Source organism: Grosmannia clavigera (genome assembly GCF_000143105.1).
Source record: "Grosmannia clavigera kw1407 unplaced genomic scaffold GCSC_161, whole genome shotgun sequence".
Lineage (NCBI taxonomy): Eukaryota > Fungi > Ascomycota > Sordariomycetes > Ophiostomatales > Ophiostomataceae > Leptographium > Leptographium clavigerum.
Window position 1 is genome coordinate 432,370 of NW_014040778.1, and position 13,588 is coordinate 445,957.

Here is a 13,588-nt window from a genome sequence, read left to right on the forward strand (position 1 = left end):
GACCTAAATATCAACAATGAGATTTCAGCAAAGTGTCGAATACACCTCATATCGGTAAATTAGATACATTTGTAGCAGCCAGATCATATACAGGATTCTGCGGGACTTTCAGGGAAGCAGGAATGACTAAGCTGATAAAGTAATAAATGTGCACTACCTAAAAATACTTATTGCCTTGGCTAAGTACGGAGAGCTTTCGTCCACTTCTGTCTATCTGAAGACAGTTCTTTTGGAATTTCCACTGCTCGCAAGTTACAACCAAGAGAATTGTCCTGCTTAACGAAGCTGTTGGAAAATTAAGATTGAGTACGTAAGAACAGGTAACAGAACTTTTACACTCATAGGTATAGCTAAAATGTAGCCGAATAGCACTAGCACAAAAGGTTTGGAAACAAAAACACAACGGAGCAGAATGCGAGAAAAGAGGTTACTTCATAGCTGTTCTTCCGCCAGTTCAACCAACAACTTTTTTTAATCAAGGACGTCTTCAATACCTTCATACAACCCCCACGCGCCGTCTTCGTAGCCAAGTCCTCGAGGCACCCAGTCCGAGATCTGCCTAATAAAAAAAGGACTTTAAAATTATTAGCCTCTTCGTCTGTCCATGATTTATTCTTTGCAGAAGTGGACTCACCCTTCCCTCGCACCAAATTGTCGCTGTCCTTGTCATCAAAGAATACCGTGGTTCCTCCCGTCCAGATTTCCGTCTTCATTTGGCGTCAGGGCCATCTGTTAGCGCTTCCCACTTCACCTCAACACCATTCATGGCCTGTCGAATGTGCCAATCAACGAGGTCCCGCGCCGAGACGGCATCCTCGAGGCTGTCATGCCCTTTGTTGCCAGTCTGAATCACTCGTCCCAACCGGGTGTACACCAGTGCCTGGAGTGACAGGCCACCTGCTCCACGCTTGCGACTCTTCTCCTTTTTCTTGTCTGCAATATTGCCGTCTTTGTTCTGTCGGCCCTCCTCTTTCCCACTTCCATCCTTGCTTTCCTCCTCCACGATCCCCAATTCTCTCTTTCTCGCCTCCTCCTCTTCCCTCTTCCTGGCTTCTTCTTCCTCTTTCGCCCTCTTGTATGCTTCCCGAAGCTTGTTTTCGATAAGGAAGCTGTCCACGACCTTGTTGTGCACCCACCGGAGCGTCGCCAGGTCGTTCTGAGTCCCATGGCCCACGACCACTGTCTCTGGTCCGACAAATTGCCATACACGCGAACGTGCCGCAGCCACGCCCTCGATGCACTGCCGCATGCTCTGGGCGTCGTATAATTGCTTTCGCGTCACACCCGAGTAGCGAGTGTTGTAGTGTAGCATGGGCACACTCGGCCAGACTAGGCTGTCTATCAGGACGTCACCCGTGAAATAATCGATTAGAGTGATGCGAATTAGTTCGCTGTCGTTGTCGGAGGAAGTGCCCATTTCGCAGTCGATGGCGACGGCAAGGCGTTTGGGCGTCTGGTCCAGGGTCGTAGCAGCTCTTTTTCTCTGTCGGTGGCTGCCACTACTATCATGATGGATGCTTCCAAAAGAAAATGAACCTACTTCTGAAACTGATGGGAGTCCCATACTCGCAGGCCGAGTCTGCACAGGCACCTTTGGTGTCGGATGGCACTGCCAGCGTTCAGCTAGATCAGTAAGGGGGATGTCATTTATCTCGTGCTTTTCAGCCATAGCGCAAGGCTTAGCCGTTCTGGACTGGTGGCAGCAAGTCCACATCTGAAAACCGGACTGGGGCTCAGAGTTTGATGTTAGTTGTTATCCCTCTCTCAGTCTTCCCATTTCTTTGATGGATGTTTTTAGGCACACTAACAACAAACTTAAGCTTTCCGGCGTGATAAATACATGGAAAGCGATGTTCTTTCGTCTCGCTGGGTTTATAAACCTCCTGCTTGCTTCTGGGTCCGCGCTTATGATGCGTCTTTTCTGTCAGGCTCAAGGAACGCAGTCCTGTCGTGGCTGTGGTGGTTGGTGCTGATTCATCATTTTTCATGTCTTGGCTCGTGGCATCCTCTACGTTCCGCGGTCTCTTGTCTCGAAAGCGTGTTTTCGCTGTAAATTTTAGTCAGTCTATAACTTTGTTTTGTTGGAATGTCAAGTAAAGCAGAGATATGCATACGACGTATTCCGCATCGCATGCAACGCCGCTTTGCCAACAAAGCATCTTCAGTCAGTGGGGCGACTGTGAATCCTCCTTTCTGCAGCTCGTCCTCGGGATACACAAAGCCGCGCAAGAACTTTAGGTACTCCGATGATGGCTCGATCTGTGTTGGAGTGGCCATGATGGCTTCTTTTGTTTCGAGATTTGTGTTTGTGGGGGAGAAGGGGGGTCGAGATGATGTTTGGACAAAGAAAGAACAAATGGAGGTCAGAAAAGCCGGAGTGTTGGCCTGGCAATCACCTTTGGCTTAGGCAGCTGGTGCGCGAGATGGGGCTGTAGAGGGCAGCTGCGATCATTACACTAGGCGCACAAGATGCTTTGTCCTGGTCTCCGATATGAAGACTTTTTGATTTGAATGAGTCTTGCTCTTTCCGTACGAGTAGAAATATGAGCTCGTTTGCGGGGGCTTAGTCACCGTGTCACGTTCTGTGCGCTCTATGGTTCTGGTCAACTTTTAGTCGCAATGTCCAACATCCTTGGGTTAGTGTCTAAAACGCAACCTGCGGCGGTTCCTGAAAACGTTTCGGTACTAAAGGGCTCGTCGGATTGACACATGCGCGCTTAGCCTAAGTCTCTCAGTATCTCCTTGAAAATAATGAACTTCTTCACAAGCACTTTTGCTTTCACAGATGATCAGAACCAGCGCCACCAATAAAAATAATAATCCTTGGATGTCTATAATATTGGCCTATCTGTCACGTTGACTGCCTATACTTCCCGATCCTGACAAATGGTAAGATCACCACCAATTTAGCACTCGACGAGCTGCAGATTATCAGATCCAAGAAATGACACAACATAAGCATGGCAATGCCCCAAAGAACAACACAAAATACGTGACAGACTCGCTAAATACATTTATAGATTTACAGATCAGAAGCAATAGATATAAGAGAGAAAATACGGTTCGTGAGATCCTCAGTTCCGCCGCTTTTGGCACATTTGGCATCCGACATCAACCAAAAGACTCAGACAGTCTAAAGAAAGACGTAGGTCATCTTTTTATTCCCTGCATTTTTCATCGCCGACGGGACTTTCCTCCGCGTATCCATAGACCGCAGAAAGCACCAACAACAGCTGCGGCGAAAATTAGGAGGAACCCCCTGTTTATACCCTTACCGTAGCAGTCTCTTACAATGTCGGCGATCTCGGGGCTTAGAAATTGCAGAGAATCCAGGCTCTTCGTCACGTCCTCAACGATAGCATCCACATCCACATCAAAGTGCTGGAGTTCGATACGCAGGACATCCCGCAGGTACTGCTGCACGACAGTCGAGACGACAGCAACGCCGAGCACATAGCCCAGACTTCGGCAGGCGTAGTAGGACGCGGTGACGACGGCCACGCTATTGGTAGACGCATTGGTAACTGGGTATCGTGTGGTTAGCGTGGAACTAACTGGGGTCTAATCATGGAGACGTTGCACTTACTGACGGCGATGAGCGCAGAGACGACCGAGTTTCCGATGCCGAGCTCGTTCATTATGTGGGCGACTATCAAGCCAGGAACAGACTCAGAAACAGTGCCGGAAAAGAGGAAGGCGATCAGGGTGCCAGCGACCTGCACGACAAAGGCCAGCATCTGGGCCCAGTAAAACTGGCCGGTGTGCCGCATCCAGAAGCCGACGGCCATGGCGCTAAAAACACCGGCGATGATGGCCGGGATCATGTAGAGAGACGCCTCTTGTGGCGTCAGCTCCTTTTTGACTTGGTAGTATAGCGGCAGGATGAACTCGAGGGCAGCCAGGGCGAAGAAGCACAGGAACGACGACAGATAGATGGGCAGAAGCTCGGGGTTGCGGACGACAGACATGGGCACAATCGGCTCGCGGGCGATACGACCCTCGACGTAGACGAACCAGACAGTTGCAACGGCCGAGACGCAAAAGGAGACGTACGTCTCGACGGCGGTCCAGGACACGTTGCCGCCACGGTCGAGCCCCAGCATAAAGGCTGCGATTGCGACGACGAGGCTACTGGAGCCCAGAAAGTCGACCCGGCCGAGCTTCGACAACAGCGACTCACGTCCGACTGCCCGACGTTGCTGCTGCAGCTGCTCCTGTTCCTGCTGCTCCTGCTCCAGGCGGGTCTCCTTGTCCTGGCCGATGTCTCCATCGAGGAAGCAGCTGACAACCGAAATGGCCAACACACAGATGGGCACCTGGCCGTAGAACGACCACCGCCAGCCCACAGAGCCGGCCAGCAGGCCGCCGAGCGGGGCACCGAGGCCAGCGCCCAGAGAGTAGACCACGTTGAGCACACCCTGCCAGATGCCCCGGTCTTCGGGGGGGACCAGGCCGGTGAGCAGGATGGAGACCACCGTGCCCATGCCACCGCCACCGATGGCCTGGACGACACGCGCGGCAATGATCTGCTCCATGGTCTGGGCCAAGCCACAGCCAAGACAGCCGATGGCGAAGAGGACATACGAGAACAGCAGACACTGCTTGCGGCCAAAGATGTCGCACAGCTTTCCGTAGAGCGGCTGTGTGGAGGCAAGCGAGAGCGAGTATGCGGTGATGATCCAGGAGGCCAGGTTCAGGGCGTCCAGCTCACTGGAGATGGTAGCATAGCTGACCAGCGCAATGGTCCCGTCTGCGGCGGATAGAAAGGTCTGTTGCAATCAAGGCCTAGGTCAGCGAGGTTGTGCCTTCACAGCAGTCTTCCAGCAGGAGGACAGAGAGAGAGCGCTCACGCCGATAGAAATGGCCGGAAAGATGACCAAGATGTTGGGCTGTCGCCGCTTGTGAACTCCGTGGCCATGGCCAGGAGCCGTGGCGGCGTGTTGACTGGCTAGCAGTCCTCCATGTTCCAGATCATTCGATGTGGCCGCGATCGGCGCGGATGTCGGCTCAGACTCGGGGTTTGCACTTCTTAGAAGAGAGGTTGTTTCGTCCGGCGAAGTCACCGAGGACGACATTTTGAACATCGGCTTGCACTCCCTGGACACGAAACGGGAACTTGGAACTCGTTCTGAGTTCTGAGTTGCAGAAAAACAAAATTTCTATAGCTGTGCAGGTCCAACGATTTCTTTCTCAGATAACCGGGCCTAGTGTACGCACACGAGTTACACTAGTCCGACCCCACCCCCCCTCAACGGGTCGATAACAGTATATAAATGAAGAAATGGGGCGAGGCGGTGTCGTAGAGTACGACAGGTCGTACTCAGAATGTTATTAGTTGTCCTCAAGATGGTTCGTTGTCGTGGTATACCTCCGGCAACGCATCTGCCTTTTTCCCCATTTCTTATCTGTACACTTGAAAAAGAAATCATGGCCCCGAATCATCGCCGTCGTAAACTCGGAATTGCGATACCGCACGCCACCGAGACGGTCCGAAGCTTGACTGAGAAGCGGATATTTGGCAGTCGCTTCCTTTCTTGACTACATCCCGAATTGGTAAAGCATGGCTGCTGATGCGTTGCTCGCTCCAACATCCACGCTACGGGATCGCCGCTATTGCTTCCGAAATCTGTTTGAATGCTACCGGGGATACGGCGGGTCGCCGTGGAACGTCCCAGATCATGCTTCGGATTTAAGGAGGTGGAATATTGCTTAAGCTCGATGTCGCAGGATATAAGTCTAGGCAATTGCTTTCCGTCCATAGATGCCTTGGTCCGGTTGATACAGGATATTTTTCGAAATCCATGAATACAGTTTAACCGCTCGCATATCGTGGCGCAATGTGCACGCAAGCCATCCTAGATCACGGACCAAGGGGAGCCGATCTTACGGGGAAGGTAAACTCTACTACCTGGCAGGTAATGTTTACATTGTTTGCATACGCCGTGCCAGAACAGACATATTCCTATGATCTATTTATGTGTATATGAAAGCGCGTCAAATTCGCTGCCGAGAAAGTGCAGATCTGCTGACTCAGCCAGAGCGAGGAATACGGCCTCTGACCGGATTAGACACAAACTATTACGGCCTCAATTCTGATTCCAGTGGTCAAGTACTTGTTCCTGTGCTAAATTAATCCTTGTCAGACATTGCGGCTCTGTGCTAGATTAACGATACGCCGTTGTAGTATGGCCCCCCTTTCCTATTACAACTGAATACTACATGGAGTCACCAGAAGAGGCATCTTCCGTCATACCCATCTCACGAGACATGCAGTTCTGCACTCTATTTCACTGGCTGCTATGCCAAGCTATTGCACCTATTTTGTAGCTAGCGATGCCGGAGATCCCGAGGCATTTTCCTTGCTGTTACGCTGCCATGTGCGGCCCTCCACTTGAACAGAATACTTCATGCATCACATCGCGTATCAAAAAGCAGCATATTTGGAAACGCTGGGCGGAGACAGCCGTGTGGTGAATTGCGTGCTCGTGTAGCGGCGATGACTTCATTTGTGTTAAGCGCTGTGATTGGCCAACGCGATCTTGAAGTTGCGTTGAGTGGAGAACTAACATCCATGCAAAAAGATGCACGGAGTACGTGTACGTCTATCTCGAACTCTCGGGTTTCCGTGCGGCAGATATGTACTCCGTGTGTAGTATAAAAACGTATTCCGGCCCTCCGTGGAAGTTGTTTTGCTCTCTCCCTCTGCAGTAACCGTTCTTTTTGGCTCATTCTCTCAGTAGACATGGCCGCGATCAGCAGCGCATCAGAGAAAGGTGTCTTGGGCCCGGATGATTTGGGCGAGATTTTGAGCATTGACGTGCCCAAATTGGCGTCGGAGGAAGCCCTCGACGATGTCTACCAAACGTACAAGTCGGCCGCCCTCGAAGACGTTTCGCCAGAGGACGAGCGGCGGGTTCTGCGCAAGATCGACCTGCGCGTGGTGCCGATACTCTTTGGCACATACCTGCTTCAGTACCTTGTCCGTTTCGTCCTGTCCAGGGTGATGGTCAGCCAGACTAACGCCAATTACAGGACAAAAACTCGCTGAACTTTGCTAGTGTGTACGGCCTGAAGAAGGCGACACATCTCAAAGGCCAGGACTACTCCTGGCTGGGTAAGCTGCAAGGTGTTTGGCGATGGCGATGATCTGCAGGATAGGCCCTAACGCGTCCCAGGCAGCATCTTCTACTTTGGCTACTTGATCGCACAGTTCCCCGGATCCTACCTGCTGCAGAGGCTGCCAATCGGAAAGGTCGTCTCCATCGTGACTATTCTCTGGGGTGGCATCGTGATGACCACCCCGGGCTGCAGCTCGTTTGCCGGCATGTCGGTGAACCGCTTCTTCCTGGGCGTCACCGAGGCCGTGGTCAACCCGGCCTTTGTGCTGATCATGTCGACCTGGTACACGGCCACAGAGCAGCCACTGCGGCTGGAGTCGTACTACTGCACCAACGGCATCGCCACCATGTTTGGCGGCCTGATCGGCTATGCCGTCGGCCACATTTCCACTGGCCTGCCCAAGTGGATGTACGTCTTCCTCATCTTCGGCTCCGCGAGTGTCGCCTGGGGCGTCGTGTCTCTCTTGGTTCTGCCGGACCTGCCGTCGACAGCGCGCTTCCTCAACGAACGCGAACGCGCCATCGCCATCAACCGGGTCTCGCAGAACAAACAGGGCGTCAAGAACCACCATTTCCGCAGCTACCAGGCCGTCCAGTGCGCAAAGGACCCCAAAACCTGGATCCTCTTCGTCATGGCTGTCGGCGCCCAGATCCCCAACTCAGCCCTCACCAGCTTCACCAGCATCATCGTCGGCACCTTTGGCTTCGATACCCTCGGCACTCAGTACATGCAGATTCCCGGCGGCGCCGTCCAGTTTCTCGCCCTCATCATCGGTGGCTGGGTCTGCACCCGCTGGTCCAACCTGCGCTGCATCACCATGATCGTGGCCAATACCATCTGCATCATCGGCGCCGCCATGCTGGTGGGACTGCCAAACGACAGCAAGGTCCGTTTGCTTTCGTCCATTTCCGCTCACGTAAACACTGCTGACTAAACCCGCCTTCTTCAGTGGGGCCGTCTTGTTGGCCTTTGGCTTTGCTACTTCCAGGGCCTCGGCTTCAGCATTTCACTGACGATGGTGTCCTCCAATGTTGCTGGATACACAAAGAAGCAGCTGACTGGCGCTGTCCTCTTCACAGGATACTGTGTGGGGAACATCATCGGACCACAGACTTTCAAGTCCAGTGAGGCTCGTAAGTACTCCGTAGCTTTAAACCTCTTTGTACCAGCAGGCGCTGACTAAGCCATCAGCTCATTACCACAGCGCGTACATTGCCATGCTGGTGGGCTACACAGTCAAACTAGTCATGGTTATCGTGCTGTACATCTACATGTACCGCAGCAACAAGGCACGTGATGCTGCAAGTGTGTCCGACGACAGTACGGCTGTCGAGATGGGCATGCTTGACCAGACCGAGCTCGATAACAAGGGGTTCAGGTGGGTTTGCCCCTTCTGGCAGTTACCGAGTTGTACTAACAGTGTTAGATACGTCTTATGATGAAAGCGTGCTTTTCCTTGTGACAATCACGATGGTAGAAGATTTGTCTTTTAAAGTGATAGTATAGAACGAATATACATGCTTTCTATCGTGCTTCGCCTTCGTCAATGTGCTTTTTTCGTAGGCTCTACCTTGCTGAGGACTCTACCCCGGCATAAGGATTACACGTATGGGGTTTTTCGAGCATTGTCCGAAGTGATGATTTTTATCAGGCACGTTACCAAAGGAAGTATAGTCTCGGACGTATCATAGCGTTCTGAGATTACCGATCAGTTCATATCTATGGTAAATGCGGCTGGTTTTTTTGACCCAGTTTCAAGAAGCTTTGAATTTGGCCATATTGTTGCGTAGGTAAGTATTGTGCAAACCCCGGATCTCTTATGGTGCCACGCCTCAATTTACTAGACTAGTTACAGTAGCATTTTCTTCGTCGGTACAGGCGTGGTGAACTGGTAAGGCAGACGGCCTTGTACTAACTAGGCTGGTGGTTGTGGGCTGAAACTTATCTGACAGGTGCTTTGAGGCCTAGGCGTCTTCTTAGTCTCTGCGACTGTTACAGAGTAAAGGCGGCTGGTCTTTTTAGTAGCCGTCTGCCGAAGGCGCAGCTAATTTATGTCTGGTACAGGGCCAGACCTATCGCAAGCATACATTATACGCCGTCTGCTGTTGCCTCGCATTGACTGTTCGGGATAGAGGCATAGCCTCGTGCTAGTTCCACTTGTTTATTGACTGAAGTGGGGCATTTTCAATTCATATGCCGCTTCAGGGGACAGGCTGCCGGCTTCAGACAGCGCTGGCGAAGACATATTTGTGCTTAATATACGGAGTAGGTGGTGACGAAAGGGGGAGGGGGGTCTCCGCTAAAGCGGTGTCGTTTATTTCTTGCGTATTAAGGCGGGGCTTTATTCCCGTGTTATATTCGGCGTACACATGTGGCCGTCGGTAGGCAGGGCTATCTGACTTATCCCGATTTTAACAATCACCGAGCGTGCGCAACTTTAGGCGTAAGAAGTCTGTTCAACATATTAGCGTCCCCCACCGTCTTGAGGTAATAGCTGGATGGTGCCCAACATTGTAGCTGCCGAGCCTTCTCTTTCCCTTGAACAGTCAGATATCCCATCGAAGATGGAACACCTTTCTCCCGTCGGCGCCTCGCACATCAACATTCCATATCTTGGGACCGAGTGGTTCGAGGCAGGCTGTTTGCGCGACTGCTCAGAACTGGAGAATTTTAAGGGCTATTTGCACCGCAAGAATTGGGTGCTTGACCGAACGACGGCGCGCTTGGTCTTCGGGAATCGAGGCCCAGACGAGATTGCTGAATTTCTCCAGACGGCATTCTACTTTGGGTGCCTCATATCTGTTTTCCGGACGGTGCAGATTCCGATCCAAACCAGCGACTTTCTCGAAAACTGTTCCAAGACTGGGAAGATCTTTGTTCGCACCACTCGGTTGCAGGCTCTCATAGGCGCATGGATTGCGTTTGAAGAATCCGCGCCGACGATGAAGACCAGCTCAAAGTTTGACCGCGAGCAAACAATCAGCGAGATGCTCAACTACACATCCTATTTTCTCACCTTGTTCAGCGAGAAGAGTCAGGACATGTCTGAGCCCCATAAGAGTCAAATGCACCTCATCGAGCTGTCGATTATGGCCCTAGGAGTCTTGGCTCCACCTTCGCTGTCATACATGGCCGAAACATCCAGGACATGCCGACATGGGGGCACAGCTCCATCTTGAAGGCGCGGTTGCTAGAAAACGAATGGTGCGTAAGCGACACGCCCTTCTTCCCCGAGTCTACGACAAGAGCTGCCATCAGCGCCGAGTATTATTTTGGAGGACGCAAATGTCCACGGCCTCGTGACGGCCATTCCGAGTGCATGGCGACTATTTGTAAAGCATATCTCGCCAATGTCGACGAAAAGACATATGAACAGACACATGCGCTTCCCGGTTGCCTCTGTTCGGCCAACGAAGTGCCGCACGAAGACATCTCTCGCATCGTTTCCACGGAGACTCCCTTGGTCAAGAATACCCCCTTAGTGAGATGGGATAACAAAGCTCTGACTGTTTCTGTCGCTGGTCCTCAGACCAAATATGTGGCAATTTCGCACGTGTAAGTAGAGTTCTTTCCCAAGTACCCCCTTTCTTCTCGGTGATGCAAGCATCTGAGTGTATCGCTGTGTCTATGTAATAACCATCCGTTGTTCCCTCAGCTGGTCCGATGGTCTGGGCAGCCGAGAAAACGTGCTCCCGACATGCCAATTGACTCGCATACAGTCGCTAGTCAACAAGCTCTACAAGGAGCCGCACCGGTCATCAAACCACGACATGCTCCCGGCCACTATCCACCAAAGCGACGACGACGATGATGACAACGACATGGTGCCCTTCTGGATAGACACGCTTTGCGTCCCGTCCTGGGATAAAGACCTGCGCAGAAAGGCTATCGAAAACATGGGTAACATTTGCCGCAGGGCAGATCGGGTCCTTGTGCTCGACGCCCACCTCCTCTGTCTTCCTCGCTCAGCCGACATTGTGGAAAGGTACGCAGGCATCCATCTGTCGAACTGGCATCACCGATTTGGACCCTGCAAGAGGGCCAGCTGGCGCAGAGTCTCTACTTCCAGCTCGCAGACGGGGCTGAGTCGTTTTACGACACGAACTACGTCGAGCTGCAGCGCTTCGATCCCAGGCTCCCGGAAATTTTGTGTTCGCCCCTGCGGAGCCTCTGCGCCCGGGAGCTCGAGGCATTTTATCGGTACGATGAAGGAAAGGCAGCTTACCGTGGCAGTGGCAGTGAGGGTGACGGCGACGGCGACGACCTCCCGGCCCGGATGCGGTCCTGTGCAAAGTATCTGGGAAGCCGACATACCAGCCGATCCGCAGACGAGCCGCTTTGCGTGGCCACAATATTAGGACTGAACCCTGGCAAGCTGTTGGAGACATCAGACCGTGTCAAGCGCATGGCCCGTTTCTACGACCTCGTCGGCTTATTCGACCCCCGCATCATCTTCCACGAGCACCCGCGCCTCCCCGAAGAAGGCCATCGCTGGGCCCCGAGCTTCTTCTTGCAGCAAACTCCCGATATCATCACCTTGCGCGAGAATTCCTTCCTTGACCTGCCACCGGTGTCTATCATCCCCCTCGGCGGTGGCCTGCCCGTTCAGCTGGCGGGCTTTGATATCAGCGGCCTCCCCGAGACGGCCACGTTGTGCCAGGCCGGCCGTTCTCCTATATATTTTCGGCCAGAGACGCCCGTCCCCGTGCCTCTGCAACAGTGGTCGTGGGCACAGAAAACGGTGTGGTTTTCGTGTGCGTACACCTTAGAGCTGCTCCCGGATGCCGACGGGAAAATGCCGAATATCGGAGACTGTTCGAAAAAAAAAGAGCAATACGCCGCCATCTTGCCGGGGTTCCTCCATCCGGACTACCTTCCCGCCATTGGGGTCTTGGGACTCATCGTCGCTGACGGAAACGGAACAAGAGAGGAGAGCAAGCTTAATAAGAAAGACTGGACAAAGGGTAGCGGCCGGCCTGGTAACCAGATTTCGGCTCATTTGGTGCCGTGGAGGATCTCTGTAGATTACGTCTGTCGTGTGCGTGTGAGCTTGCCGCCGGCAGAAGCGATTCCGCAAGACATGTCTTTTGTGACCGGGAAGGCTTTTGGCTGGGATCAAAGTTGGTGCATTCGTTGATAATGGAAACAAATGAAGGAAAAGAAGGGAAGTGGATTGTTCAGGGTGAAAAGTAGTACTGGGGTAGGGCATATGACTGTAACAATGTGTTGACGCTCCCGAAATCTCACAAAGCAGAAGAAGTAAGTCGAGCCTTTCATCGAGATACCAGCTGAGGTCCAACCAGTTGAAACGAACGCTCCCGCGAAACGCAACTGGCAAGTACTCTGCCCAGCTCTTTAATATTGTGACAGCAAGGCTAAAAAATATGGCCGTTTATTAGCCAGTTGCTTAATCTTGGCACACACGCTTCCGTCCGGTGATTGATGTGAAAAATCGCTAAATATTGAAAAATAGACGGAAGCTTCGGCTTACTCAGAAGAAGTTTCCCTGCAATGTTTTTTTGGAACTCTTACGCTATGGCGACCCGGTTCAATAGTTTCAGCTTGGCCTGGTTCGGTAGTCCATCTTTAGCAAGATACGACAGCTCCTGCAGCGAGCTTCTGCTCCTGCCTCTTCTGCCTCTTTTCCCTTTCTTGATCTTTCTCTAAGGCCGGCCTCCTCATTTGCCGGGCAAGACTTGGCGCTGGCCATGACACTGACCCAATAATGGCTTCTTTCCCAGCCGCTGCCGAAATGCGGTCTCCTTCCAGAAGTCGTACGTCTCAAACAGGCGCGCCAGCAGCCACGACTGGTTCTGGCGCTGGTAGCCCGGTGATAGGTTGAACGCCTTAAGTGACATCTCGGGTTCACACGACACTCGCCGGTTGGCGCCCACGACTGCCATCAGCGCCCCCAAGACGACGTCACCGCCGACGATGAGCAACACCGAGAATATGTCGCTAGGCTCGGTCCATTGCGCTGAGAACTGTGCGCTCGCCATGGACCACGTACCGTTGGTCATCTTTTGCCGCCGTCTGTCTATTGCACACGAAAGTATATTATCAAAGCCTTTGCCTGTTATTGATATCGCGGGAGATGGCCTCTTCAGAACGTTTTTAGGTTCGGAAGAAATAAGAACTTGCGAACAGAAATTTGCTATGGATGTCACCCACAGGTTAAACATATCTTACGTCAGAAGCTGATAGCAATCCTACGTGGCAGCCTCTCATTGATTGGTAAGATGCTTTTCTCCCCTCATGCAAAAATGAGTCACACACTCTTTCCCACTAGTTCAAGGCGAACTGCTTGCTTGGGACCACAGCTCACCCTTTCCAGTGTGTGATTGTGTAAGAACTTGTGCACTATTGCTATTGGCCTCCAATGTGAACCATGTCCTCGTGCTCCTTTTCACACAAGTAAAAATGCCCAAGACGCGACGTAAAGTAAATAGAGCGGCGAAGTGATTAGAGA

At 52.3% G+C, this 13,588-nt stretch overlaps 4 protein-coding genes across 4 annotated transcripts; 2 read left to right on the forward strand and 2 right to left on the reverse strand.

The window, feature by feature from the left end:
• Nucleotides 1-709: 709 nt before the first annotated feature.
• CMQ_8044 (major facilitator superfamily transporter multidrug resistance) lies at nucleotides 710-5,075 on the reverse strand (the record flags this gene model as incomplete). Its single annotated transcript, XM_014315585.1, has 4 exons — nucleotides 710-1,453; nucleotides 3,292-3,524; nucleotides 3,587-4,769; nucleotides 4,851-5,075. The coding sequence occupies 4 exons, from the start codon at nucleotides 5,073-5,075 to the stop codon at nucleotides 710-712; spliced, it is 2,385 nt and encodes a 794-aa protein (XP_014171060.1).
• Nucleotides 5,076-6,742: 1,667 nt separating this feature from the next.
• CMQ_8207 (allantoate permease) lies at nucleotides 6,743-8,716 on the forward strand (the record flags this gene model as incomplete). The annotated part of the gene is made up of 6 exons (XM_014315748.1): nucleotides 6,743-6,979; nucleotides 7,033-7,114; nucleotides 7,176-8,005; nucleotides 8,069-8,252; nucleotides 8,311-8,497; nucleotides 8,683-8,716. 6 exons carry the CDS (start codon nucleotides 6,743-6,745, stop codon nucleotides 8,714-8,716), a joined length of 1,554 nt encoding a protein of 517 aa, XP_014171223.1.
• A 967-nt stretch (nucleotides 8,717-9,683) lies between these two features.
• CMQ_8173 (uncharacterized protein) lies at nucleotides 9,684-12,256 on the forward strand (the record flags this gene model as incomplete). The annotated part of the gene is made up of 3 exons (XM_014315714.1): nucleotides 9,684-10,220; nucleotides 10,839-11,104; nucleotides 11,176-12,256. 3 exons carry the CDS (start codon nucleotides 9,684-9,686, stop codon nucleotides 12,254-12,256), a joined length of 1,884 nt encoding a protein of 627 aa, XP_014171189.1.
• A 541-nt stretch (nucleotides 12,257-12,797) lies between these two features.
• CMQ_8242 (uncharacterized protein) lies at nucleotides 12,798-13,139 on the reverse strand (the record flags this gene model as incomplete). Its single annotated transcript, XM_014315783.1, has 1 exon — nucleotides 12,798-13,139. One exon carries the CDS (start codon nucleotides 13,137-13,139, stop codon nucleotides 12,798-12,800), a length of 342 nt encoding a protein of 113 aa, XP_014171258.1.
• Between the last annotated feature and the right edge of the window lie 449 nt (nucleotides 13,140-13,588).